This window comes from Neopsephotus bourkii, unplaced genomic scaffold (genome assembly GCF_033783945.1).
Source record: "Neopsephotus bourkii isolate Nb327-2 ecotype Australia unplaced genomic scaffold, CSIRO-AGI_Nbou_v1 NB_690, whole genome shotgun sequence".
NCBI classification, from domain to species: Eukaryota; Metazoa; Chordata; class Aves; order Psittaciformes; family Psittacidae; genus Neopsephotus; species Neopsephotus bourkii.
The window spans coordinates 2888640-2916165 of NW_026901189.1; the positions used below are offsets into that span (position 1 = coordinate 2888640).

The following is a 27526-nucleotide window of genomic DNA, read 5'->3' on the forward strand; positions in this document are numbered from 1 at the left end:
CCGCCCCGCCCCGCCCCAGCCCCGCCCGGCCGAGGACGACGACGACGACGACGACGGGGGCGGTGGTGCCGGTGCCAGTGCCAGCGCCAGCGGCTGTGCCAGTGCCAGTGCCAGCGCGGGGGGAGCCGTGGGCTCGCCGGAGGTTGTGCGGCCCGCTCGGCACCGGGACTACGCTACCCACAATGCCCCACGGCCTCCGCCTCATTCCGCATGCGCGACACCTCGGGTAACCTCCCGCTGCCCTGGGAGATGGGGGGAGGGAAGCACGTTGTCTTCGTGACGTATTAAGAGCGCGACGCGCGGTGACGCATTATGCGTGCTTCGTCGGTGGCGCCGTGTTCGGGGCCGGGCTCGCACCCGCACCGCAGTGGGGTCCGTGAGCGGGGCGCAGGTACCCGGCACACGGCGGGCGGGGGATCCCGCTTCGGTAGCGATGAGGGGAACGGGCCGCCATGGAGCCCGGCGGTGCTCGGAGGGCGGTGTCCTGACGCCTTTCCGGCCTGCTGCGAGCACTGCCGGGGCCTTGGGCACCGGGAAAGAGTCGCGCCGCTGCTTTCCTGTCCCGCGGTACCGGGTGGAAGAAGGCAGGGAGCCCTCCAGGAGTACAAGCCGCCCCCTGGGAGGGTTCGCGGGGTGTGCGCCCAAAGACGTTGAGGTGCTGGAGCGGGTCCAAAGAAGGACAGTGGAGCTCGTGAAGGGTCTGGAGAATAAGTGTGATGGGAAACAGCTAAGGGACCTGGGGGCGGGGGGGGGTTGTAGTCTGGAGAAGAGAAGGCTCATGGGGGACCTTATTGCACTCTACCTGAAAAGAGGATGGAGCTAGGAGGTGGCTGGGCCCTTCTCCCACACAGCAAGTGGCAAGACACAGCCCCAAGTTGTTGGATTGGAGATTAGGAACAATTTCTTCCCTGAAAGTGTGATCAGGTATTGGAACAGGCTGCCAGGGAATGGTGGAGTCACCATCCCTGAAGTGTTCATAGATTGTGTAGATGAGGCCCTTAGTGACATGGTTTAGTGGTGGCCTTGGCAGTGCTGGGTTAATGATTGGACTTGATGATCTTAAAGGTCTTTTCCAACCTGGTTGATTCTGTGATTCTAGGTGAGGGACGTTCGGGTGCGGAAGAAATTCCCGTGAGGAAATGAGGTGTTTTGACCCTGTGTGAAGGCTTTCCCACAGCTCCATCTGTGCTGCCATTTGTCCTGGGGGATCCTGATGCCAGCTCAGGGCAGGTCTCATGCTTGTAAGTGCAATTTCTTGGAGTAACACTAGTGAGGTGGATGATGGCGTGGTGAGAGGTGCTTGCTTGTGTGGTGTTGCTGCTGAAGGCGCTCTGGGGCTTTTACCTGGTTTTGTGGCAAACATGTTGGGGTGTGTTGTGGTTTAAACCCAGCCAGACAGTTTGTGCACTCACTCTCAGTGAGTGGTGCCAGGCTGGAAGCAGTCGAGGCCTGTGTCCTGCCCCCAGGGGGCTCCCTCTTTCCCCACTCCCGGAGGGACGGAGAGGAGAATCAAAAGAGTGCAACTCTCATGGGTTGAGATAAGAACAGTCCAGCAACCAATGTACAACACAAATCACCACTGCTACCACCAACAACAATAAGAGAAAATAACAAGGCAAGAGAATACGATACCACCTGCCGAAAAACGAGTCCGACCCAGGAGACCCAGTGTCCTTCTGAGTATCTCCCAGTTACACCCTGGGCATGACGTGCTGTGGTATGGAATACCTCTTTGGTCAGTTTGGGTCAGGTGTCCTGTCTCTGCTTCCTCCCGGCTTCCCCTCCTCCCTGGCAGAGCATGAGGTTCACAAAGTCCTTGGCCAAACCAAAACATCATTGTTATCAGCTCTGTTGCCAGGCCGAAAGTCAAAACACAGCACTGCACCAGCTACCAAGAAAGAGAAAAACGACTGCTACTGCTGAAACCAGGACAGGGTGGCAGATGTTGGGATGGGTGCTGCAGAGTGTCCTGTCTGTAGAATTCTGGAGTGGTCTGGGATGCAGAGGACCTTAAGATCATCCACTTCAACACTGCTGTGGGCAGGGACACCTTCCACTAGACCAGGTTGCTTCAAACCCTGTCCAGCATTTTGTAGTTTCTCTGCTGGTTTCTGTCATTTACAGTAGTTGCAGCTCCCAGGAACAGAGTGTTTCTACTTCAGGCATCTTCCTAGTGGCTCTTTTTTACTGTTTTAGTATTAAAATGTTCTTCTAAAGTGGTTTTTTAGGTAGTAGCTCATTATGCTACTGCACAAGTGGATAGCTAACCAAGGAAAGCATTCTGCCTACCCTAGATAATCAATGAGAAACATCAAAAGGTGGCTTTGAGTACTGAAGAACTGAAACAGCATGTTTTGCATATGATTTGGACCTGCTTCTTGGTGAGAAAGTGCAACTGAAAAGCACATTCCTGCATACAGTAAAAACGTACTGCTAAGAATATACATGCTATGTATATGGACCCTGAATTATTTGTTGAGGTGTTGAGCACCTGGGGAGTAGTGGGAGGAAGCAGGATGAGAAATTTGTTTGTGACCTGTTTGAATTTCCAGTGGGATTTCTAAGTCACGCTAGAAGCAGTCTGTGGAGAAGCTGGAACAGCTCTAAAACAGTCATCATTTGCTTACAACTTGGAAATTCTGCTCTGCTTCCCTGAAAGCAAGCCTAAGTCATTAGGGCTGAAAATCTCCTGGTGTTATAAACAGCATCTCTTCCTAACTTAAGTCTCTTTATTTTAAACTTACACCATCTCTATGGAGTGCTCTCCATCATCTCTGTTGCCTTCCAGGGAATGTACCCTGCTTCCTGAGGCCCTGGGAATAAGCTGTCTCTGCTCAGTGAATTCATTTGGTTTGAATGAATGGCTGGTAAATTGCTAAGCAACCTCAGCCATCATCCAGTCTGTGCCAAAGAGCTTAGCATCATGTGCCTTGTTTGGCTGTAGTTTTCCCTAGAAAGTCTGTGGTTTTCCTTACCTTGGTTGAGGGCTTGCAGCTCTGAGGTCCTGTGTAGGCAGTGAATATCTTGGGTGATATTTGTGAGAGTCTGATAGTCCCTGGGTTGGGTTGGGGGTTTTAGATGGCCGGTTCCTATGCTGTTACGTAAACCACCACATCAATATTTGGCTAGGTAATGAGGGCTGTGTTGACCAGAGATGGCAGTAGGTGTACTCTTCTGTTCCAAGTCACTGCTTTCCATAGAAACAGACGCAGTTCTTTTTCCCATAGGATTTTAAGAGGTTTTCCCTGTGTTTTGTGGTGTTTGGGTTTTTTTTTTTAACCTTATTTTCTTACTGATGTGAATAAGAATACAATGCCTAAAGGTCTTTTGATATTCAGTGTGGGCAGCTCTGTAAATGTCTGTTCTTGTGCACAAACCCTTTTAAGTTCAAGGTAGTGAACTTCCATCACCTTGTTCTGGCCTGATGATAATAACAGCTTGTCTCTGTACAAACTGACCATTCTTTTTTGTTCTTATTTTTATGTTGAAGTAACAGAAATGTGGAAAAAATGAATAAAATGGATTTGCCAACTACTAGTCTGCAGAACAAATATCCGCAGTGGATGCTTACCCAAAGCCAAGAGGAAGTTTTGAGTGATAAAAAGGTATGTCATCAGATGGAGGAAACTGAAGTTTGCCTCTGTTATGTTAATAAAGTAAGAAACTAATTGATGTACACTGTGTAATAAACAGTGGAGCAGTTGCATGTGGTTATACCTGTGCCTCTGACATTTCTGAATGGTTACAGCTGTTTTACCCTATGAACTACAATTAAACTTAGCTCCTCAATTACTGGTTGAATGACCTTGCTAAAGGGTTTTGGTTTTTTTTTGAGAGTTTTTTTGGTTGTTTTTTTTTTTTTAATTAAAAAATCATGTTGGCATTGCTATTATCTCTGTAGAAATTTATTCCTGACAGACTTGAATTTCAGTGTCAAAACCACTCAAATATAGGGAGATTTTTGATGTGTTGCTCACCCAGTGTTGTAGGCTGTACACCAGGAAGAACTGGGGCAGGGGGGGAGATTACGTAGATAATCAGAGAGCTCAAAATGCAGCGACCTCAAGCTGCAGGCTGGCAGGCTGGTTTGTTATGGGAAGGCCCTCTGGCTTTCTGCACTTGCACATGTGCAGTGTTTCAGAAGGCTCTGCAGCTCGGAGGTATCAGAAGAATTAATTGATCATAAAGATTATGTCAAATTCTGGTGTTCCAAGAATATTAACGTGTCCTTGGATGGGTTGTTTCCTGTGTATAAGAGCAGGTTTGGTATAAAACTTCCCACCAGAAGGGACACCCTTCGCTTGTAACATCTGGAACTGCTTTAACAAGTAGAAAACTGAGTAGCAAGCAGGAGACTCAGTTCTTACAGAGCAGCAGTTAAAAATTAGTAGTGTGGATATTGCTATGTCATTTAACCAAGATGACTTCTGTGTGCTGTGGTACAGCAGTGTGCCATGGAACCCTGCTTCTCTCAGTAATTGTAGGAAGGGTTTTGATTAAGCTTTGGCTGTTCATTAACTGGAGGGAATGTTTTACTGTGCAAGCATAAGATCAGCACTGTTTTTGTTCCATAATCTCCTCCTTCCAAGAAATTTCTTTCAGAAACTATATTAAAACCTCTTTTGTCTGTTGTGGCCCCTTTAGATTGACAAGATGTTGGCTTTTAAGTGTTAATATGGCATACTTACCCATATTTGGTATTACTGGCATTGTAATTTACTACGTATTTTGAACCAAAATGAAGTTTTTTCAGGTAGGTAAACTATCAGAAGTTCTGCAATTCAATTAAATTTTACCTGTTGAGCTTTTAGTAAATACCCTTCTGAAAGGGGGGAAAATCATTAACTGGAGTGTTACATTTCACCTTACTTGTGTGCTTAAAGCTTTAGTTTGTAAGCCAATAATCATCAGTTGATGGAGGACAGTGGTCCTTTTAAATCCTTCAGATAGTTTAAATCCATGGAGTTTAGAGCTTTGTGAAGTTCCTCACACACTATATCTGGCAGGGTTAAGTGAAGTGGGCTTGCTGAAATGTGGGACCAAGGAAATGGGGGAACTGAGCTATTTTATACAGGTGTACTGAAATGGAGATGTGTTTGAGGATTCTAGCCTGACCAGATTTGAATGACCTGAAGAATTACTCAAGTTATTGCCCATTTTTAATATTTTGGCTCAAATAAGAGATGTGCAAGCACTACAGCATTTAAAATAGTCTTAAGGGTTTTTTTTGACACTGTCTAAGATGCTTTTTTTCCCTAACATTGTTCTTGAAAGCTAAAAAATCTCTTTGGTGGGAAGAATACAACAAAAGTAATTGAGGTAAAAACTCAACCTGCAGGATTTCAGTGTCAGTGCTTGGAGCTAAGCAGAGGAATGGGGGCATGGACCCAAATGTTCCTAAAGGAGATGTCACCCTTTTGTCAGTTGACAGCGCTGCTGCCCCTGTGCGTGGAGCACAGTTCTGTTTCCCAAGGTTTTGGGAAACATTGATGCCAGCCTTGCTGGGACACAGCGTTTACATCGCATGCAGCATTCGTAGTGCTGATGCTTTCGTGTGGCCAGTAACTCAGCCTCTTCCAAATGTTGTTTGACAGAAGTCTGCTTTTCAGAGGAGTCTTTTGGAAGATGGGCTGCCATTCCTAGAGTTCCGTGGATGTGTTGTGTACAGCTATGAAGTCAGTGACTGTTCCCTCCTTTCAGAAGATATCAGGTAATAGCTCATACTCAGTTTTTCTTTTTGTTTTCTTTTGTGCTGTTTCCTTTCCAAGAAAGGATTTGGCTTTTCTCCCAGTTGGGCTATGCGTGTTTAGTTTCTCATTTGGTCTTTATGTTTGGTTTTGTTGTGGTTTTTTTTTCTCATGGGAAATGCCAGTACTGAGCCTTGCAGTCCCTTTAATCAGAAGCAGTAAAGGCTCTAACACAGGTTTTCTGTCTTCCACAGTATGAATAGCATGGAGAAGTAGGAGCTGTAAGAAATCAGGTGTATATGCTAATTCATAACTGGGGACTGTATGTGTCAAGAAAAGATAATGTATTAATGATGCAAGTTATTATTCTCTGCCTTGTAGTGCAGTGGGTTAGATAAAGAACAAGCTTTCAAGGGAGTATAAATTACCTTTTGTATCTGGCTGTTTACTAAGGCTTGTGTATGGGGTTTGCATGGTAAGGTTTTGGTAATGGGTGGCTCCTGTGAGAAGCTTTTAGAAGCTTTCCTTGTGTCTGATGGAGCAAATGCTAGCCAGTTCCAGGATGGACCTGCTGCTGGCAAAGGCTGAGCACATCAGTGATGGTAATAGCACCTCTGTGATAAATAATTTAGGAAGCGGAAAATAAACCTGCAGAAGTGCAGCCAGAGTGAGGAGTGAGAATATGTGAGAGAAACAGCTCTGCAGACACCAAGGTCGGTGAAGAAGGAGTGGAGAAGGTGCTCCAGGCACTGGAGAGGATCTCCACCTGCGGCCCCTGGAGGACCCCATGCTGGAGCAGGGGGATGCCCAAAGGAAGCTGTGACGCTGTGGGAAGCCCATGCTGAGCAGGCTCCTGGCAAGGCCGAGGCTGGAGCAGCCTGTTCCTGAAGGACTGTACCCCATGAAAGGGATCCAGCCTGGAGCATTCTGTTCCCGAAGGACTGTGTCCCTTGAAAGGGATTCACACTGAAGCAGCCTGTTCCTGAAGGACTGCATCCATGGAACAGACCCAGGCTGGGGCATTCATGAAGAGCTGCAGTCTTTGGGAAAGACTCACGCTGGAGAAGTTCCTGGAAAAACTGTCTCCTGTGGGAGGTACCCCATGCTGGAGCAAAGGAGGAGTGTGAGGAGTCCTCCCCTGTGGAGGAAGGAGCACAGAGGCACTGTGATGAACTGACTGCAATCCCCATTCCCCCTCTCCCTATGCCACTGATGGGGAGGAGATAGAGAATTTGGGGGTGAAGTTGAGCCTGGGCAGAAGGAAGGGGTGAGGGGAAGATGTGCTAAGATTTGGTTTTATTTCTCATTATCCTACTCTGATGTACTTAGTGATTAAGTAAATTAATTTCCCCAAGTCAAGTCTGTTTGCCCATGATGGTAATTGGAGAGTAATCCCTTCCTGTCCTTAACCCATGAGCCTTTCATTATATTTCCTGTCCCTTGTCCAGCTCAGGAGGGAAGAAATAGAGTGTCTTAAGGGGGTGTCTGCTGTCCAGCCCTGGTCAGTCTTCCACAGCTTGCTATGCTACTGTTTGCATGAGATAAGATCTGCTAAAGTTTGATGTTTCTTGAAGCTTTTGGGAGCAGCAGGAATTTCACAAGCCTTATGGTCTTGATTTTAAAATGGTTTCTGTGTCCTGTACATGTGAAAGGGGATGTTTTAGCTCTTAAGTGTTTTTTTTAATATAAGATGATTTAAGCCTGATAGTTTAAATACTGGTAGAAGAAAAATTAAATGTGAAGAATATCTGTTTCTTTTTAGGCAGAGTTTATCAGATGGGTCTGCTGTTGGATTTGATATTGAATGGCCACCATCATATACTAAAGGAAAAACAGCCAAAACAGCAGTAATCCAGATATGTATCTCTGAGGAGAAGTGTTATTTATTCCACATCTCTTCCATGTCAGGTACTGTATTTTCTTTCTTTCTTATTTGTTAGGGCGTGAGTTGCCTTCTGTTTGCTGTGATTAAGTTTGAACTTAACCTTTGAGCAATAGTCGATATTTCATGCTATGCTGGATAGTAAAAATCCATCCTTCTCTTTCCTGCCTATAATAAATGGATTTATTCTTTGAGTATTGCTGATGTATATTAAGTGGTTCTTAGCCCAAGTCTTGCCCTGTGTGCTGGCATACAGTGTCGTAGGGTCTGAACAGGGCAAAATGATGTTACTTGAATATTAATTGTCTGTTTGGGAAGGAAAATTTGAGTTTAGCTTTCAAAATTTAATTCCCTGCTCATAGAAAGAGCTTCCTATTTAGTGTCAAAATAAACATGGAACCTAAATGTAGCAGCCTGTGTTTCTTAATTTGGCTTTAATAGTAAAACCCTTCAAACGTGATGACCATTGTGCTGTTTTGTTCCTAATACCTGTGTTTTGTGACACTGGTTATCAGAAAGAACACTGGATACCTGGTGAGATGCAGCTGTGGGAAGAGAAGGGGTTTATGCTCAGTGGAGTCTGAATTCATTATAGATGTGAATAAAAGCTTTCCAAATAGGGAATGAGGGAAGGAGGCTGCAATTTTATAACCTTTGGTTTGAATGTTAGATTGAAACTATGCCTGCAAGATGTCTCTGATTTCCCTGGGGTGTGCATGCTAAGCTATAATGGTGATAGTTTTAATGTTGGTGTTCAATCCTTTGTCATTTATAGCAAATGAGGTGGAAAATTTAATTGCTGGAGGTTATTTAATCCGGGAGGCAGAAAGGTACAAAAGGCACAAAAGAAAAAGACTTGAGGAAAGGAAGCTAAGGGAGGAAGAATCATCAAGGGCTGAAATGCTTTTGATTCTGTAAGTGAAGATGTCTGTGTGTAAATGCTGAATACGTCTGCACGCGGGCTACTGTGTGTTACAGCAAAAGATGGTGTTTCCTCCTGAATCACTTCCTAAAATTTCTGCTCTTGCCAGTGGGAGGTGTATTTTGAATGGAGATGTCAACCATTTTGCAGGAACCACAGCCAATTTCTTATTACACAGAATATGTTTGATCTACAGAAACATAGATGTTAGCAGGATTAGCCAGTTGGGTAAGACCCACCATTTTGGGGGGAAGTGTAATGGGGGAGAAATGCTTCTTTCTGCAGGAAGAAGACAGTGGAGAGTTTATGAACTGAGTATAAAGGAAAAAACTAGATCTATTCATCAGGAGGATTCTGGATAATTTTCCATGTCATCTTCTTTTTTCTTACAGACTTTCAAGAAAATATGTCTTGTTTCTCAGGGTTTAGTCTCTGTACAGTTCTGGAACTTAGACTTTTTTTGTTCATGCAGGCACTTTTCTAGAAATTAGGTGGCAGAAATGGGGGACATGCCCTCGGCTGAGAAGTTGCCATCCTTGAAGGTTTTCATGATGATATACTTTAGTGAAAAGCCTTTACTCCCTAAGTCAGCTGCATGTGTTGCAAGCTTTTGGTCAGCTCAGCTGTCAGTCTCCTCCATAGAGGAGTAATTCTCTAATTTTTAAATGGACATGGAACTTCACAGCACAGGTGATTGTGGCTATAGTTGCAAAGATGTCTGTGTTGTGTGTTGGTGGTGGCCATGAAAGTGTGGAGATAGTCATGTATAAAATAAAACCAGCCATGCAAAGTGATTGTTGAAGTGTATAAACACATATTACAGTAGTTAAAAGGTGGAATTTGAAATGAGAACCAAGCCAGATATTAAGTAGTATGTGTTTTTGGGTACTAGAATTACTTGAGACTCATGCAGGGTATTCAGCTGTGGGTTTCTCAAGGTATGTATTTAAGATACTCGTAAGTTTAAATGGAGTCAAACATGGTGGGGAGAAAGAACCAAAAAGTTTTGGTTCATGTATGAAGGGTCTATGGTTGTTGCCTTCTGTAGAAAACCAGATATGAAAGGTATGTGCTTTTATTCAGTCCTGTAAACTTGAAAATAGCCTCTGATCCAGGACTGTGGTGCCATAAGTTAGGAATAAATCAAAATATAATACTTAGCATCTGTGTACATCCATTAATATCTTTCTTTCTTACAAGAAAGAAAAGACTTGTCTGGGCTTGGCAGAGGATCTGCATGGCCAGTTCTGTTTTCCAAATGCTACTGTTGGACCAGCCCAGTGTTAGCACCAACTATCTTTATGCAGAATCTGTTTTCCTGGTCATTTCCCATGCTTATGGTTCAAATGGTTTCCCAGGAATAAGAAATAGCAAAAACTGGAAGGAATTCTGTGTAAAGCTAAAGTTATGTTGTGTCTTGTTTCAGGAGCATCCAAATCTGTGAATTGAAGTCTTTCTCAGATAGAGGTTGCCTTTTTGTTATGTGATATAGTGATCACTAAGACAAAACAGGGTTGTTAAATTTCTTACTGACTTGTTTTTAGATGCAGAATGAATTTGCATGTTTCCAGTGTTTCATTTCTGCTTGTCTGTGATGATACATTATATCCATTTGGTGTTTGTAGTCATTCCAGAGTGCAAGCAGCCACATAAACAGAGCAACTTTGGGGCTTTTCCTCTAAAAGCACTTTTTTTTGCAGATGTCTCTTTGGCTAGGATTTTGTCATTTCCTTTAGACTTTCTGGCATCTTCCAGTATTTAGTTTCTTATGTTTGGGCTTCATCTATTTTTAGGTTTTCCCAAGGGACTCAAAAGACTGCTCGAAGATGAAACAATTAAAAAGGCTGGTGTAGGAGTTGAGGGAGATCAATGGAAGCTGATGAGTGACTTTGAAATCAAACTGAAGAGCTTTGTGGAGCTGGCTGATGTTGCTAATGAGAAGGTAAAACTTAAAACCCTTTTGTTATGGGAAGGGATCTTTTTATTCTGCTGCACAAAAGAAGGCTTCATAATGGAGCTCAATGCTAATAGCAAACATGTTCTATAGAATAAAGCAGGCATGTGTTGTAACTTAAGTTTATGAAGAACTCCCAGGGAATTCCACAAAACTGAGTACTGCTTTTCAGTGAGCTAGCTCTTAGTGAATATTTGTCCTGCCTGTTCAGCTCTCGTGTTTACAAAGGTAATTCAGCTGCAGATGCATTTTCTGTACTCCTTGGTACTAGATTATGTCTAGTCAGGGTTCTGCTGGCAATGGCGTGGTTGTCCCAGCAATGGCTGAACCTTTAAGATATGAGAAATGCTGTGGAGGCAGTGAAGATTGATGCCTGTTCAAAGGGAGGCAGTTCTTGTGCCATGGCTTGCTTGGTGGTCTTTCAAGTCCTTCAGGCAGCAAGGTCTTCCTTCAAGTCCTTCATGTAGCATTGTTGACCACATAAGCTAGAGCCCTAGAAATATGTTGGACGGGGCTTTGAGCAACCTGGTCTAGTGGAAGGTTTCCTTGCCTATGACAGGGGGCTGGCACTGGATGATCTTTAATATCCTTTCCAAACCAAACCCTCCTGCGATTCCGTGATATATCTTTCACAGACTTGTCATGACTCTGAAGTTGGTGTTGCCCCTGCTCTCATGTGGGTGCAGGTTCCAGAGCCTCATGGCCTGTTGTTTAGAACTAGTGTTGAGTTTGGTGCACCATGAAATTCATATTAGTTGGATTTTGGTTAGGTAGCATTCAATGTAGGGTGTTCCAACCACCATCTTAATAAGGAAGTGAGGAAAAGGCTCATTACCTTCCAAATCACACTGCCATGCTTATTTCTAACATGTACCTTAAAGCTTCTCTTTTGGTATATGCAGGGCTTTTCCTCACCTGTACTCGGCCTTTCCATGTACTTTTCTTTCCTTCTGTGCATATTTTGTTTGGTAGGATGGTAGCAGCAGTTGTAGTTTCTTGGTGGAGGACAGATTTATGCCCAGAAATAACACTACTTACACCTTTCTCTGTTCTGTGCTTTATGTGCCCTGTGTAATTAAATCATAGCTATGTAATGTATCGTCAGCATTTGAGGCAGTGCTGTCCTTATGAGCACTGGAGTTGAAATTGAAACCTGGAGCTTCAATTCCTAGCGGCTTGGGAGTTGTACAAATTAAACTGTTTTGCTCGAGCAATAGGAGCTGTTTATTTTCAGACTAGGTGTTTCCTCAGTTCACCTTCCTCACCCTTTTTAATCCCAGTTTGGACTCCAGGATAATTTGTTATGAAGATGAGCAATGTGATCTTCTGGTGAAGAGAAAACAAAAATAAACTTGAAAGAGAAGCCTGGGAGAACAAAATAGGGTTATATGTAATGGCACAATGCAGGGGGAAGGGCTGCGGGAACCTAAAATGAGCAGGCTTTTTTAGACTAGGATTTTTGGGATTTTTTTTAGACTAGGTTTAAAGGGTCTGAGCTGATAATGCTGCAGTTCTGCGTGTTTTGCAGCTAGTTGCAACCTGGAAGAGTGGAAAGCTGTGCCTGTGAGTCCTGAATCCTCAGGGTCTGAAGGGAAGTTTCCCAAATTGGCTGTTAAGACGATAGCATGTGGCAACTGTGGATGACAAGTAGGATTACAAAAGCAATTGAAAACTGCAGGGTGGGGGGGTCTTCTAGAGACTTCTGATGCACTGCTGCTTCGCAGCATGCTGAGTAGTGGCTAGCATGGTCTAAATGGCACGCTCTGGCTTGTGCTCAGTTTCAGACTTGCAGAAGGTGACAGAACATTGATTACTCCTGTGTTCATATTAAATAATTTCCTAGTGTTGGATATGGAATTTCTCTAACTTGAAAGGGAAATAATAGAAAAATCCTGGTGGAAAGAGGGGTTACTGTTTAAGTCTATGGCTTTATCAACTGGAGACTACATTGTACAGATATTTTTGATAGCATTACAGTACCACCTCACATTGTGTGGGCTCACCTGGCCCTAATGCAATTTTTCCAGCTTGATAATGTAGCTATGTCCTCTAGCAATACAGTTTCAGGGCAGGGAAGTACAGCTTGCAGATGGCTAAACTACCTTTTAATGTGATGAGAAAGATATAAGCCTGGAGAAACAGCTACTGCTTTCAGAAACTAGTTTGTGCTGACTAACCCAGAGCTCTTTGCTTCTAATGAGGGATTAAGTACACTTTACTGTTTTGAGGAATACACTCTGTTGGGTCAATTGTTTCCTCCTTTAAACAAGTCCTTTTGTTTGTTTGTTTGTTTGTTTTCTTTCTCCAGCTGAGGTGTAAGGAGATCTGGAGTCTAAATGATCTGGTAAAACACCTTTTTGGCAAGCAACTTTTGAAGGATAAATCTGTCCGCTGTAGTAACTGGAAAGAGTTTCCACTCAACGAGGAGCAAAAATTGTATGCAGCCACAGATGCCTATGTACGTACAAGGAGAGATCACTGTTCTACTAATGTTAAGTCTTCTCTAGCGTGCTGTTAGCTTCAGTTTTTAATAGCTTTCTGCTGTAGAACACAGTGAACGTACGAAGACCATGATGTCTGCTGTGGATATGGGATGCTTAAAGGTGGAAATGCCACCAGATATGTTGCTGTCCAGTTTCTTATCTCAGGTTTTTAAACCTCAGTGTTCATCCTGAGTGTCGTAATATCTTCTCTGTTGAAGATGGTGCTGCTTGTACCTGCGCTAACCTGTTTTATTACCTGCATCACTGAAAGAAGATATTGTGATGAACACTTCACATAGAAAATTGAATGTAGATGGAAGAAAGAAACACCATTCCACAGCAGCCTTGGGACTCCCATGGAGTCCCTACCTCTAAATGTTTCATGGTGTTCCAAGATTTGCCTTTTTTATTGAAGGCTTTCCAGGAAGCAGAACTCATGGAAGTTTTGCTGTGCTTTGAATGTGCCAAGTTACCCAGGCACTGACAATCTGCCTGAGGAGTGTCTGTCCATTTGGACTCGCTTCAAGTTATCACTTCAGGGAAGTGAGTTTTGATGGAGCCATTGGATGAATTTTATGTATATCTTTACGGAGAAAGCCTAAATGCTTGTAGTATGATTATCCCACATGGGTGTAACATATCTGGTGTGTATTTACATACAGTAATCACTTATAGAAGTGAAGAGTAGGTAATTATTTTTTGTTCCCTTTTCTGCAGGTATTAACTGTAGGTGGTTAGCAATTTTGGCTGTATTTTCTGCTGGGGGTTTTGCTCATCTTTCTTGAGCAGGTTGTGAATCAAAATCCTTCTAAATATAATAGGTGAGGTAAAATTAATAAACAACTAGGAAGAAATACAACCTCCTCTAGTGGCTAATGTAGCAGAACCGCAGTATGGATTACCAGGAAGGGTAATGTAGTTGGATGTGGATTTATCTAGCTCTGTAGAAGTGCCTGCTGCCTCAGTTTCAGAAAGAGCATCCTTTTCCTGCAGTTCTGTGAAGGGGGTTTACCACTGTGCTGCTGGGTGCTGTCTGCTTCCTGGGACAATGTGATTTTTTATGGCAGCAAAATAAAGTACCTTCAGGCTTTTATTTCTGTGTTGAGGTTACATAGCGGAAGGAAAGTGGGACAGAGGTCTCTGGTTTTTGTTCTGAGTCAGGAAAGATTGCACGTTTTCTAGTTTAGCACCTGTTAAGACCCAATCCAGTAAGGAAAGGAACTCTTTTTTTCTCTTTTTTTTTTTTGGGGGGGGGGGGGGGGGGTGGGTTGGTTTTTTTTTTTTTGTTTGTTTGTTTTTGGGGGGGTGGTTTTTCTTTGTTTTTTTGTTTGGGTTTTTTTTTTTTTGTGTGTGTGCCTAGTGCTGCTTCTGTAACCAGCATTTTTCCAGGCAGTGCCTCTTTTTTCCTATGCTCTGTTCACCTCACCTGCCTCTTGGAGCCTCACAGGAAAACGCAAAGCAGTCACTTGTTTCTTCCCTCTTTAAGATGCTCTCGTTAACATGTGTAGCCTAATTAGCACATTCCTGGCTTTAGGCTGCATTTTCCTGTTAGAACTTACTCTTCATATCAAGGGAAATATTAAGCACACAGAATCTATCTTAGTAGGTTCATAGCTATTCTCTTGGAGGACTACATTAAATCTGCATGAAGTGGAGCAATTGGTGAAACCGGGAGCTGAGTACTTGGAGCTCTCTGCACCTAACATGGTAAGATAACTGTGTTGGAGTCTAGATGAGAGTTTCTGCTACAGTGTGGATCCCAAATCAGGCCTTTTGTGAAGCATTCTGTAAAGTATTACCTGGTTGTGATGAACAGTGCAGCAAGACAGACCATCAGTGGTTGTATGGCATGTATCAACAAATCAGGAATGGATGTTCAGAATGTATTCAAGCCACAGTTTGCTCTTATTACTGTTTTGCTTAGTTTGAGAGGATGTTTCTTTGCAGCGTACTGAGTGATATTTTTTCTCTTTATTTTGCAGGCTGGTTTTATCATTTATGAAAAGCTGAAAAATATGAATAACAGTGACCAGAAAGTACTTTGTGGAAGAAGAGGTAAATTATACTTCCAAGCATAAGGAGTTCATTCAATGTACAGTGAAATATTTTATTTGCCAACAGATTTTTTTTTCATAGTATCTTTGTTAGGATTGTCTGGCTTCTTGGTGAGTGCTTTCAGAGAGAGAACATACTATAAAGGTTCTCAGATGTCCTGGTTTACCATACTATGTATGTTCCATCGTCATGTAGGAATGCAGTGTTGCTATGTTGTTTGTTTCTACTGTATACAGAGGTGGTAAGAATTCCTGTTGTTATTCCAGTTTGTGTATGGAAACACTTCAGTGAGTTAATACCAATTTTGCTGATGCAGGGACAAATATCTAGTTCAAAAAGAGATAAGACCTGAGAAAGAAAGCATGTTACGAAGAACTGCTTCTCTTGAGGTGTATTAATAGGACCCAAATTTATAAAGCAGCTTAGCATTATTTACTTGATTAGAAAAGTGACTTGGAAGTCTCAGTACTTGTTCAGTTCATGCATCATAAGCAAAGTTATGGATTTCATGTAGTTTATGGTTGGAAAAAGAGGTGAGAAGTGTATTTTCATTTTGTACTGGCTGAATTTTACTTTCCTATCAGCCAGAAGTGGCAGTAGTATCTTAATATTAGGTGTAATTTTTTGAGTTTGGTTTAGTCAGCATATCTCTGTTAGCAGCTCTTTTTCCTGGAAGCTGGAACAGATACCGAGGAAGGATCACTTAGCAGTGGTCCAGTTGTATATCGTTTTTCCCTGAGCATGTGTAACCAGCCCCTGGAAGAAATGCTTGGCCTCACTCTGTGTACTTGTCATTTAAGCACTGGAAAAGGCTGTCTTTTCAGCTCTAGGTCTTGTAGAACTGGAATTACTTGAATAGAACTTGTTTCCATATAGCTGTTAGACCTCAACTGTTGTGAAATAGCTCTGATGGTACTTCTTACAGATGACATGGGTGTGAAGGAGCGTTTGACTTCACTAGCTGCAGAAATAACAGACCTGGCTTCTTGCATCCCTGACTCTTCTGGGCAACTTGAAAATGCGCAGAGGTTAGATTTTTGCCAGCTTGTCTCTACTTCACCTATAACAAAAGTGTTTTTGGTCTTGATCCCTGAGGTTTCATGCAACAAAATGTATGGGTGTTAGCAGCAGTATCTCTTTTTTTCCAAGTAAAAGCATTCTACACTTGATGGGAAAACATTGTCTTTATATGTAGGAATAGAGGTTTTCACTAGTCTAATTGCAATGGGTTTGACACTGAACTTGGCTGAATCTGTTGCTTCTTGCTGAAATGCACAGCAAGACCTTTCATGAATATGTCAGGACTCACATGACTGACTACTAGAAGTCTCGAGACTTGATGTAAGTGTGGAGGCAGTACCACAGTGTTTTCAGAGGGTCTTTACAGGTAGTCTTCAGCGTAAACGAATTTAATTGTCACAGATGTGGAATGCCAGTGATATGAGTGAAGCTTTGGACAGACTGTTTGGAGAAACAGGGTAGAACACTCAGGCTCTGCTTGTGGCTGAGATACGTGTAGTAACTGCTTTTATCGTTTTGGTTTAGCTCTCTTATTTTACGTTCTAGGGCTGCAAAAATAATAGCTGACATATCGGAGAATGTAACTGCCTTAAGAAGCATGCTGTTTGGTTCAGGTTGTACTTCTGTACTGGAGAAGAGCTCTGGCAGAAGCCCAGCAAATCTTGAAGCAGAGTCAGCAAATGTTGAAGCACAGGAAGTTGAAATGCCTGAATTAGCTAAACAACTTGAAGGTGACTTCAGCATCTGCTCTGATGCTACCCTAGCTGGCTTCTGGGAGGAACATCTTAAAGAAGAAGAGGCAGAGAGAGGCAGCGCTATAGAAGATGGGGCTGCAGCAGCCAGCTCTAAGGACAAAGTGTACAGAGAGGACTTCATGTCACTAGACATTACTGAGCAGGAACTTCAGGTCTTGGAATGTCAGGCTGCAGAAGAATTTGCCAAGGAAGCTGCAGCTGAGGTAATGGGAAAAGCCTTCATTAATCATGGATGCCCGTGCAGGGGAAGTGATCTTGTCCTTAATTCCCCCAAGATTTTTAAAAGTTCTGTTCCTGAGAGACTATTTACAGGGCTGGGAGAAGGGCTCAGTCTGGAAAATATCTGGGGGGGTAGTCAAGCACTGAGCTGCTCTTCAGTCATGGGGCTTGGCAGGATTCTGAGTACAGAAGCTCTAGATAATCTAATTAGTTTTCCTCTTTCAGTTGCTAATATGCTATCAAATAATTTCTGTCAGGATGGAGAGAAATTCCATACTTGTGCATCTCTGACTTGGTCATGAATAAAAAGAAGATCTTTTTCTAAAGGATCTGTAAACAGCAGACCTTCTTGTGGTTGCTGAATGTAGACTGGTGCCTCTTCAATTGCATCCGGATTTTCTTACATTCCAAGTGTTTCAAACCTGGTGATACTACTGGTTTTGTCTTTTCCTCCATGGCATTGTTACATTGTAATATTTTTCTTTTTTTTTTTATGGGCGTACTTCAGATCCTAATATTGTGCTTAGTTTGGTGAGAAGTAAAAGCATACAGAGAAATTGTGTATGGTATCTACAGAAGGTTGAGAGGTTGTGGGTAAAATAGAAATAACGTTGCTGATACGAATAAAATAATTTATTTTTTCTTAGGAGTTGTGCTCCACAGACAATGACCAAAATATTTCCTGTGTCATTGAAAGTGATGAAGAACTGGAAATGGAGATGCTTAAAGTGAGTGCCTCAGTGGTTTGGTTTTAATTTTCCTGGTAATGATAGTGTTCTTGGGTCACAGTGGAATATAGTGTAGTTCAGGGAAGGGGATATGAAGCAAAATTGGTTTGCTTATAGGAGGTGGACAGAAGACAGATGAACATGTGGATAAATGAAGAATTCAGTTTACTAGTGTTCGACTGCAATATCATTTGTGTTCTGCTGTATCTTGACTATACTGGCTGGGACCTGATCCATTCACTCGCTCTGCTTGTGTAGATTATCTTTCATAAACTGGTCTTGCTGCACTTGTCATACATTCAAGCCTTTGTCCAAGTGGTTGAGCTGACAGGGCAGTTTGTGTGCTACAGGTGCTGCTAACCTGGGCTGTAGGTCAAATTGTTTTGTAGCCATGTTTTGCAAGCTTCTTCATGTGATGTTAATGGTATAACTTCGATTTCCTGAAAAGAAGATACAGATATCGAGTCTTATTTTTCTTTACCTTGGCTTCTCTCCTGATTCTCCCGAATAATCTGTGTTTGGAGTCAAATGACTGAATGTTTGCACCAGAGCAGTTGCATGTGTTTGTGTGCTTGTACAGGTGTGAAGTCAAGTGTTTCTCTTAGAGCTTGCTAGGACGCAAGACTCAAAGGTCGGGGGGAAAGATGATTTTGCTCCTGGGGAAGCACCAGGTCTCATCTAGATGGTTCTTAATGCTTCATGTCAATCTCCTGTAAATGCTGTTTTTGTCAAAAACATTAACTTGAGTAGAAGATGTTTTGTTAGTGTTTGTTAGAGTACCATGAGTGTAACATGACATTGGGATGCCATCCTTTCTGCTTTTTTACTAGACTCAATCAAATGTGTGCCTTCATCTGCTTAAGTAAAAAATCCAACTGTTGATTTTCTCAAACAACAGATTTTAGGGTCTTCAAAACTTCAAAGACCTTTTTGCAGTGAAGAAACAAAAGCTGTATTATTGGTATCCAGGAAATGGCTCTTGGAATTTGAATGCTATTGATAGAGTAGTTTGACCACTGTGCTTTTCTGTATGCTGTGTGTTGATAGATCTAAGTTATGTCATAAGCAATTTGAAACTCATATGTCCCTATATCATATTACCTCAGACATGCATTGTTATCTGCCCTTTCATGCTCCGAAACAACTTTTTCTCCTGATTCTTAGTCTTTAGAAGATGTAGATGATGCTGAAGGAGCTTTAAGTGGAAGGGAGTCCAATAAAGCCAGAAGTCCTGACACAGAACTGAACATTTCACCAGATGGTGATGGTGATGAAGATGGTGTTGAGGAAGAAGAGGAGGAAAGTTTGGGTATGTTTTAAATAATAATGCATGATTAAATAAAAAAAAATAATCCACTGTCAAGCAGATGTGGAAGCACGTGGACATTTTGTGCTTGGTTTCTTAAAGAAAAAATTGGAGCTCATCTGGATTTTGAAAGGTGTGCTTGTCTGTCTGTCAGGATGAAAATGTGAAGGTGTCCTTGGCAAAACATAGTTGAACCCTGCCATGATAGGTAGATGTTATGTATGCTTGATGGGTGTAAAACTGTTATGGGACATGGAGGCCATACAGAACTGAAATGAATGATTCAGAACACAGCAGAGGGGAAGATGGTACCTTTCTACGTGCTTTATTTTTGTTGTTCCTCTATTGCTTTGTGGTAGAATTGTTAGGAAAATCTGGCTTGGAGTTGATCTTGACCAAGTGCTTTGGAGCTGGCCCTTTGCGGACAAAGGAAATGGGGAACGGAGGCTGAAATGTGAGGTGAAATAAAGCTTGGTTTTGTTGGTTTGGACTGTTCCTGTGTGCAAGCTTCCTTCCTGGTTATGTAAGTTAGACCAGGCCAGGAGAAGACCTGCTCTCTGCTTCTAAGCAGACCATGAGCTGCTAGTTGCGGACAGAGGTATTATTCTTTCTTGTTCAGTTCATCTCTAAACAGCAGCCAGATAAGCTATTACACGGGGAATGTGAGCTTGCCCAACAGACAAAAACTAGGTGGAAATTTCATGCTTTCTACTGCTGAATGTTAACTATAAATTTCAACAGATCTTGAATATATTTCTTCAGTGCTCACAGCAGAATCAGGATCCCCTTGCACTTTTGGATCATGAATTTGTTAGCAACTTGCAGTGTTGAGTGTTCCTCGGTGTAACTTCAGTAGGGTCTTTGTTGAAGGCATGCCTAGTAAAACATCTCAAGTATCTTGTCCAAATATGTCCAAATAATGCAGTTACACATTACAATACTTACTGCTTTTATTATGTTAATAATGAAGCAATATGTTCTCCTCTTCATGCAGGGTCGCTGGGGAGCCCCTTTGCTTTCTTAATCCTTTATTCTAGCCAGTTAATATCTTCAGAATTTGACGTCTCTTTTCACTGGATTTACTCAAATCCTGGCACCCAGGCAGGCATCACTAATCATGAGCAGACTGCTGTTTGTCAAGATAGTGCTTCATCTTCTTAAAATGTCATCCCAAATGGACTTTCTGTCTTCTCTCCCACTAAAGATCCATTGCTGCCACTACCTAGTGAAAGACACGTCACCTGTCTGAAGACATATTTTGGACATTCTTCTTTTAAGCCGTAAGTACATTTTCTGTCAAAACATTAACTCCAGGGTTCATTTTTCCCCCTCCTTATTTCAACTGATTTTCTTATTACTTGAAAAACTACTAACAAGCTGAGGCCTGTACAAAATCTCTAGGACAAGAAAAGCTGCCTTTGCCACAACAATATGTCAAGATAAATCTTATGGAGTGTTAAGTACAATACTGTCATCTCATATTAGACTATGAGCTTCTTGACTTCTGCTGATGGCACATCTTCTGTGATTGAGGCTTTATTGAACCAGGTCTAGTTCAGTCTTTAAAGAGCCAGCCACAAACTGCACAGATGTTGTTGTCTGTGTGATAAGCTTTCATAGTCTAGTTATCCTTTATGTGGTTCTAATTCAGGACAGACAAACTTCTATCTGTCTTGTGTAGCATAATATGAGTGTACCATGTGACTTGGTGCTTGAGCATTGCTGTTACAATGAAGTGCAATGGGAATGGGATGAAATCTTCCTGGATGACTGGTGGCAGAATGCGTTCTGTGCAAGACACAGCCTAAGAGCAACACTTGGGCAGGGGGAAACTGTTCAAACAGTATTTGGTAAACTTTTGGAACTGGGGGGAGGGAGAGTTTTTAAATTGACTGCAAGTTATGTACAATTGTGAGACCATGGAAGGGTTGGGAAAACTGAGGTAGTGTTGAATATAACTGGGGGGGGGACACGACTGCCTGCAGCAGTTGGAATGTTTGGGTGTTTGCAGCCTGCAAAGACAACGTGCTGTAAGGCAGCTGGAAGGGTTTCTTCAACCTGAAATTCAACTGAATATGCAGTTTAACAAAACTGCCGTGTCAAGTTTGGTAGCAAAAATAAAATATACCCTTTTGTTTAATTAAAAGGGTCCAATGGAAAGTGATCAATTCTCTTCTAGAAGACAGAAGAGATAATCTTGTTGTCATGGCAACTGGTAAGTTAACTTTACATCCTAAGAAGCAGTAAAAAATCTTTTCCTGTTTGGGGAGAGTAGGACTGTAACTTGGAGACTGTCCACATGGCTCACATGAGCAGGGTGCCCTGATTGAGACACTAAGTCTGAGCTAGCTATGCTAGCTACTTGTTTTTCTACCCTAGCTGCTGTCATTGATGGTATAGAAAAGGGTATGAGATGGATGCTGACCTTATTTATGTTGCAACTTTATTCCTGTACTATTAGAACAAACATCACTTCTTGGAAGGTGTCGCTGCCTCTGTCAATGGTGTTGGAACTAGACGATCTTTAAGCTTTCTTCCTACTCTAACCATTTTATGATTATTGTTTTAGAGCTCAACAGGGTGTTAAAATTGTCTCGTACAGCTGTATGTTGTAGCTGCATAGAAAGAATGTCTCATGTCTGCTTTTTTCTTTAAGGCTATGGAAAAAGCTTGTGCTACCAGTTTCCTCCTGTTTACACCGGACTTATCGGAATTGTCATCTGTCCTCTTATCTCCTTGATGGAGGACCAGGTGCTGCAGTTGATGTAAGTAGTACTAAGAAGCTGCTCCTGAATTGCCAGTGGAAACCAGTGGACTCTGCTTTGTGGTATTTCTTGGTGTTTAAGGTTGCAGGTTCCTACAGAAAAGCTGTGTGTCAGCTGGAAAGCGTGTGTTTCTCACAGGACATGCACAAACTGTGGAAGCAGTCTAGGATCACTGGATTTGCCAGTTACGTGAATGGTAGGGTGGATTTGCAAAGGATCTGTGCTGGTGGGTTGTTCCTGAATGTGGATCCTTCTCACATACTTCTGGATTCATAGGCCCCTTTTTGTGAAGACTGAACTGATGAGGGAGCTTCACAGGCTATTTCAGCCTCTGAGAGTTACGTTAAAATTTGGTAGGGCTTCCTTGTGTTGGAGAAGTAACATTTAAGCAACCTGCAGCTGGAAGCTGTAGGCCATTCAGTTCAATGTTACGGCACAGGCTTTGAAGATGAATGGTGTAGTAGGTCTCCTTACACCTGGCCTCTTTGCTTCTTTTAAGGTCTGACGGGGGGGACCTAGTGGGTGACCCAGAATTGCTCCTACATGAGCACTTATAGGTGGTATATTAAAATCAAATAGTTTTCTCTTGACCTGATAATGCTTTCTTTAAGTGTACTTGTTTTCTGTTATAACAGCTATTCACTTCTGACACTTTCCATTTAAGCTGTGGTAATCACACTGAATTGTCTAGTTCATTCCTTGGAAAGAGCAGGTCTTTTGTGAAAGAGAGGATATGAAGATTACTTTCAAGTAAGGAACATCAATGATGTGTGGTATTTTCTGCTGCACATCATGACTATGTGTGGATGAATGGCTGGGCAGCCTAAGCTGGCTGTGTAGCCAGCTTCTAGACCGAGTATTAATCAACAGGGCGTCTATATGTATGCAGCTGCTTCTTTGGCTTTTATACTTTTTTCCTCAGTGGAAAGGGTTTATCCACTACCTTCTCAGCAGGTCATTCACTCTGAAGGCCAAGGAGATTGAATTTCCACAACCTAATGCAGTTCAGTAATTTGTCTAGCAGTCTGGGTGCAGTTCTGCCAGGGACTGAAACAAAGGAATGAGAGGGGAGAAGCTATCAAAACAAAAGGCTGGAAGAAAAATGCTGTAAATCATTAAGTTAAGAAGACAGGCGTTGCAGGGTCCTGAAAGTGGTCAAATATGAAGTGGCTAAGCTGGTAAATGTAGTTACTGAATCTGTCATTAAAAAGCAGCCTCCAGATTAAAAATGAGCAAATGCAGCACCAGTAGCTCACAAAAGAGTGGAAGACAAGGCAAAAAAATTGCCAACTAGTAAGGCAATGTGGTGAGCTGGGTAAAGTAATAAATGAGGAAAATGTGTTTACTGTATTTTCTTCTTTCAGACGTTTATTAGTAACTTGTGCAAGGGGAGTGGTCTTTATTTCTCCGATTCCATATTGCACTAATGAATTGTGTATGGTGCTGGTGATAGCTGGAGGGGAAGCAGAAGAGTATTTGGGTGGCAGGAATAGCAGTGATGAATCCAGCTTTTTCAACAGGTTTTTCCCGCAAAGACCTGTTTGAAGAAAGTAGTTTCTCGCCTCACAGCTTGGACTTCTTTTATGATGTGCTGGCATAGGCTGAATGCTAAGGCAGAAAGTGTTGGGAGTAAATCTATTGGTGACTGTGCATCTTTGTTTCTGCAGCATGTCAGGTATTCCAGCTTGCTTACTTGGTTCAGCTCAGTCGAAAGACATCAAAGAATGCATCAAAGGGTAAGTGAGCTAAGCTTTCTAGAACTGCAGGTTCTGATGTAGGTATGTTTGAGAGGTAGGATGTCTCCCTAATCCATCATCACTGAAACTCTTGCTTCTGGCTCAGACCTACAATGTGGCAGTCAAGTGATATTGCTTGCATCCACCCAACCTGAGTGTGTGTTAGTCTATAGCCCACGGCTGGGGAGATAGGGCTTGTTGACTCAGCTTTGTATTAGGATTTCTACACAATTTCACACATACAAGATTTAGACCTGTATTTGTCACCAAATCATCACAACAGTCCCTCCTTGTAAATCTCTGCTGTTTTTCCTGTAATACTGTCACTGCCTTGCCTTCCTATTATTCTGGAGTTCTTTCTGTGGTCTTCACTTCCTTGATCTTGTTCCTGTCCTGAAGTCTGTACTTGTGTTAATTTACATCTTCTAGACAATCACGATTTTGGGGTTTTTTTGAGTTGTCTGGGGGTTTTCCTTCTGTGACAGTGTATTTTCTTGATGTTTCAGGGGGGAGTACAGAGTCATATATATGACTCCAGAGTTTTGCTCAGGGAGCTTAGATTTTCTTCAGGAGCTTGATCAAACTGTTGGTAAGTTGGGGGGATGAGGATTGGTCAGACTACTGGTAAGTTATGGTTGAGTTGGCAGGCAGCTTAAATGCCTAAGTGTTTTTAATCTTTTTTTAATACTTAAATGCTTTTCACCACTTTCTTACTGCTAGTGGGTTCAGAGGTTACTGTAGTAGCTACCAATAGATGGTGTCAGAAGATCCTGTTACTGATGGAAAAACTAACAAATCACGTAAGTGGTGTCTTTAGTAAGGTCTTGGCATGGGAATGTTAAGCTGCTGGGGGCAGAGGTGCTAAAAAACTGATCTTGCAGTCACAGGAAGTGAAATGTGTATAAGTAAACATTTAGCCTTTTAAGTGTTCTGATGTCTAGTCTTTCTCCGACTGTAACAATGACACTTTGTTGTGAAATACTACAGAGGTGGTGAGGCCCTGGCACAGGTTGCCCAGAGAAGCTGTGGCTGCCTCATTGCTGTCAGTGTTCAAGGCCAGGCTGGACAGAGCTTGGAGCAACCTGGTCTAGTGGAAGGTGTCCCTGCCTGTGGCAGGGGCTTGGAACTGAATGAGCTTTAAGGTCCCTTTCAATTCAAACTATTCTATGACTTATCAATCCTAAGAAGTCTCTTCTTCAAAGATTATGAAGCTGATGGATCTCTCAGTTGGGTAAACTCAAGGAATATAGACATCAATAATTTTTTAGTAAGGAACTAAGTTTCTAGTGCTGTAGGCAGGAAGGACTGTCTAGGGAGAAGATGAGACATCTGAATTTCCAGTGTCCCAACAAGCTATATGCTTGCCCCCTCTGGCACTAGGTCACTTTGAACATGCCGATTAGCATGGGATATCTGTACTCTAATAGAGGGTTTTCTCTGATTCAGACTACGTATGGTTATTTTCCAGCAACATCTTTAACCCCTCCTCAATTTTTTCTGGATTTCTGCTTTTCTTCATTGCAGACCCGAGACTCTGAGGCTTTGTTTTACAATTGAGAAAATAAAGTTAATGGCGTGTAATTGGTATTTGTGACTATTACTGAAGTCTGGCAGTCGGGGTAGGAAAAGGTGTTATTTGAGGCAGCTCAATTTTTTGACCCATTGTGAGGGATGTTGGAAGTCTGAAGCTTGGAGAAGGAAACAGAGATGGTTTGGGGTGATTCTGCAAAAGCTCTTTAGCTCTTTTTGCTTAAGAGATCATTATAAAAATATACCTAGGGGGTTGGTACAGCAGAAGGCATTATAGAAACAAATACTAAGCAGACAGCTGGTGCCTTTTCAGGAAAGCTTGGGATTGAGCAGAATAGAGTGTTTGTATTTGGTCAATTCCCATGTTAGTTTGTCTTGTTAATGTGTCCATGCTCTGGTTTTGTTCCCATCAGGTATTACCCTTATAGCTGTTGACGAAGCTCATTGCATTTCTGAGTGGGGCCATGATTTCAGAAATTCCTTTAGAACCTTAGGCTCATTAAAGAAGGCTCTGCCATCGGTGAGGTTTTTATATATTTGATTTCTAATGTAAGAGAAGGATACCATCTCATTTTGTATGGTAATTTGGAATAACAGTCTTAATGTTGCTCTTGGGGTTTACTTATCATGCTGGTTTGGAGTGTATATGGTCCCTGTCAGTGACTGAGCTGTGTGGTTTTGGGGGGTTTTTTTGTCTTTTTTTTGTTTCCCCAAATGCTTAGATGTAGGATATTCTGAACCTGGACTTCCAGAAACTTCTGGAAATTAGATTACTTTGGATCCCTGTGCTGTCTGGGATGATGTCCCTAAGCTTCTGGTTTAATATTGAGGGATGTTTTCTAAACTGGCTGGCTCAGTGGCTTGTAAGAACATGCAACTGTGATTTCTAGACATTCTCCAAGAATTTATAGTAAAACATCAAAAACTTAGACCTGAATGTTGCACACTCTTCTTGTAAGTGTTGTCCTCTGTTCCCTAAACTTAGCTAGCCATCTCAGAAAATGACTGTAGACTACTTGAAGATGTAACTAAAGAAAACGCACGTTCACAGTAAAACTCTGTATTTCAAGTGTTCTTTCTGTCCCTGTCTGCTCTCCTGAACAGTGTCTACCAAAGGTCTAGGAAGCTAAATAATAACTGTATTTTTCAAGTAGCTGAGCTGATCCAGTGATCGTCAGCAGCTAAAGGTGCCTGTTTACATCTTATTTCAGTTTTGACTCATGATTTTCCTTGTTTAAAAAAAATAATCCGAGAGGTCTTAGACTTTCACTTTTCATTGTAGGTTCCCATTGTTGCTTTAACTGCAACCGCAAGTCCATCGATTAGGGAGGACATAGTGAATTGTCTGAAACTGAAGAATCCCCAGGTCACATGTACCAGTTTTGACAGACCTAACCTGTACTTGGAAGTTGGACAGCAAAGTGGAAATATTCTTAGGGATTTGAAGCAGTTCCTTATTAGGAAAGGAAGGTAAGGGTTTAAGCCTGTGTTCAGATATAATTGAGTATTTTGGAGTTAAAGTAGTGTGTACTAAGAATTGGTAGCAGTCTTAACCTGATTTGGTGAGAAAGAGTCTGGGCTTCCTCCATCACTTGGCTCTGATATCATGCTAGTCACTTGTGCCCACCCTCCACTACCAAGTTAAGAAAGGCTTTTAAGGCAAGGAGTGATGGACCCCCACTGTCCGCATATTGCTTACTTGAGGATCTTTGGCATTATTTGATCCTCAGGGGACCTGCTGTAGCAATTAGAATGAATATGATGGATTGGCTGGTTGGGTAACTGTCCATAGAGTGTTGCACAAAAGGTGCATGATTCTGCTACAAATCTGTGGTAAGATTTTTATTGATTTTTATTTTTTTTTCCTTAAAACTAATTGCATTTCTTCTCTGTTAGCAGACCCATTCTGGTCCTGTTCTGCTTCTTGCAAGCTACAGTGTGTGCCTTTACAGCAATATATATGAGTTTTTATTGCTCATTTGTACCTAGTTACATAAATGTAGTCCTTTCAAATTGGCAGCTGTAAAAGCTGTAAAAGGAAATGGGGAGGTCTTATTCTGCTCCTTCTGGAGACCAAAATCTTATGCACTTTGCAAGGTAAACTTAAGAATACCAACGGGGCCCACAAGAAATGTGGAGAGGGACTTTTTCCAAGAGCCTGTAATGACAGCAAGGGGGGAAGGGCTCTAAACTGACAGAGAGGAGATTGAGATGAGATTTTAGGAAGAAGTTGCTGCCTGTGAGGGTGGTGAGGCCCTGGCACAGGTTGTCCAGAGAAGCTGTGGCTGCCCCATCCCTGGCAGTGTTCAAGGCCAGGCTGGACGGGGCTTGGAGCATCTTGGTCTAGTTGAAGGTGTCCCTGCCTGCAGGGGCTTGGAACTGGATGAGCTTTAAGGTCCCTTCTAATCCAAACTATTCTGTGATGCTAAGTAACTTCCATGTCCTTTTTTTCCCAAAGAACAGACAATTTGTGTATGAGTGGAC

General features: G+C 42.4%; 1 protein-coding gene across 1 annotated transcript in view; it reads left to right on the forward strand.

Moving 5' to 3' along the window:
- Nucleotides 1-2369: 2369 nt before the first annotated feature.
- WRN (WRN RecQ like helicase) overlaps nucleotides 2370-27526 on the forward strand; it is a 48657-nt gene continuing 23500 nt past the window's right edge. The window contains exons 1-18 of the mRNA XM_061353618.1: nucleotides 2370-2381; nucleotides 3491-3605; nucleotides 5595-5710; nucleotides 7450-7595; nucleotides 10285-10433; nucleotides 12754-12903; nucleotides 14911-14983; nucleotides 15909-16011; nucleotides 16550-16961; nucleotides 17625-17705; nucleotides 18870-19014; nucleotides 20216-20291; nucleotides 21159-21226; nucleotides 21668-21776; nucleotides 23444-23512; nucleotides 24019-24101; nucleotides 25456-25562; nucleotides 26325-26512. Of these exons, the coding sequence (XP_061209602.1) occupies nucleotides 3510-3605; nucleotides 5595-5710; nucleotides 7450-7595; nucleotides 10285-10433; nucleotides 12754-12903; nucleotides 14911-14983; nucleotides 15909-16011; nucleotides 16550-16961; nucleotides 17625-17705; nucleotides 18870-19014; nucleotides 20216-20291; nucleotides 21159-21226; nucleotides 21668-21776; nucleotides 23444-23512; nucleotides 24019-24101; nucleotides 25456-25562; nucleotides 26325-26512 (2171 nt within the window). The 5' untranslated portion in view covers nucleotides 2370-2381; nucleotides 3491-3509. The remainder of the gene's footprint in view (nucleotides 2382-3490; nucleotides 3606-5594; nucleotides 5711-7449; nucleotides 7596-10284; nucleotides 10434-12753; nucleotides 12904-14910; nucleotides 14984-15908; nucleotides 16012-16549; nucleotides 16962-17624; nucleotides 17706-18869; nucleotides 19015-20215; nucleotides 20292-21158; nucleotides 21227-21667; nucleotides 21777-23443; nucleotides 23513-24018; nucleotides 24102-25455; nucleotides 25563-26324; nucleotides 26513-27526) is intronic.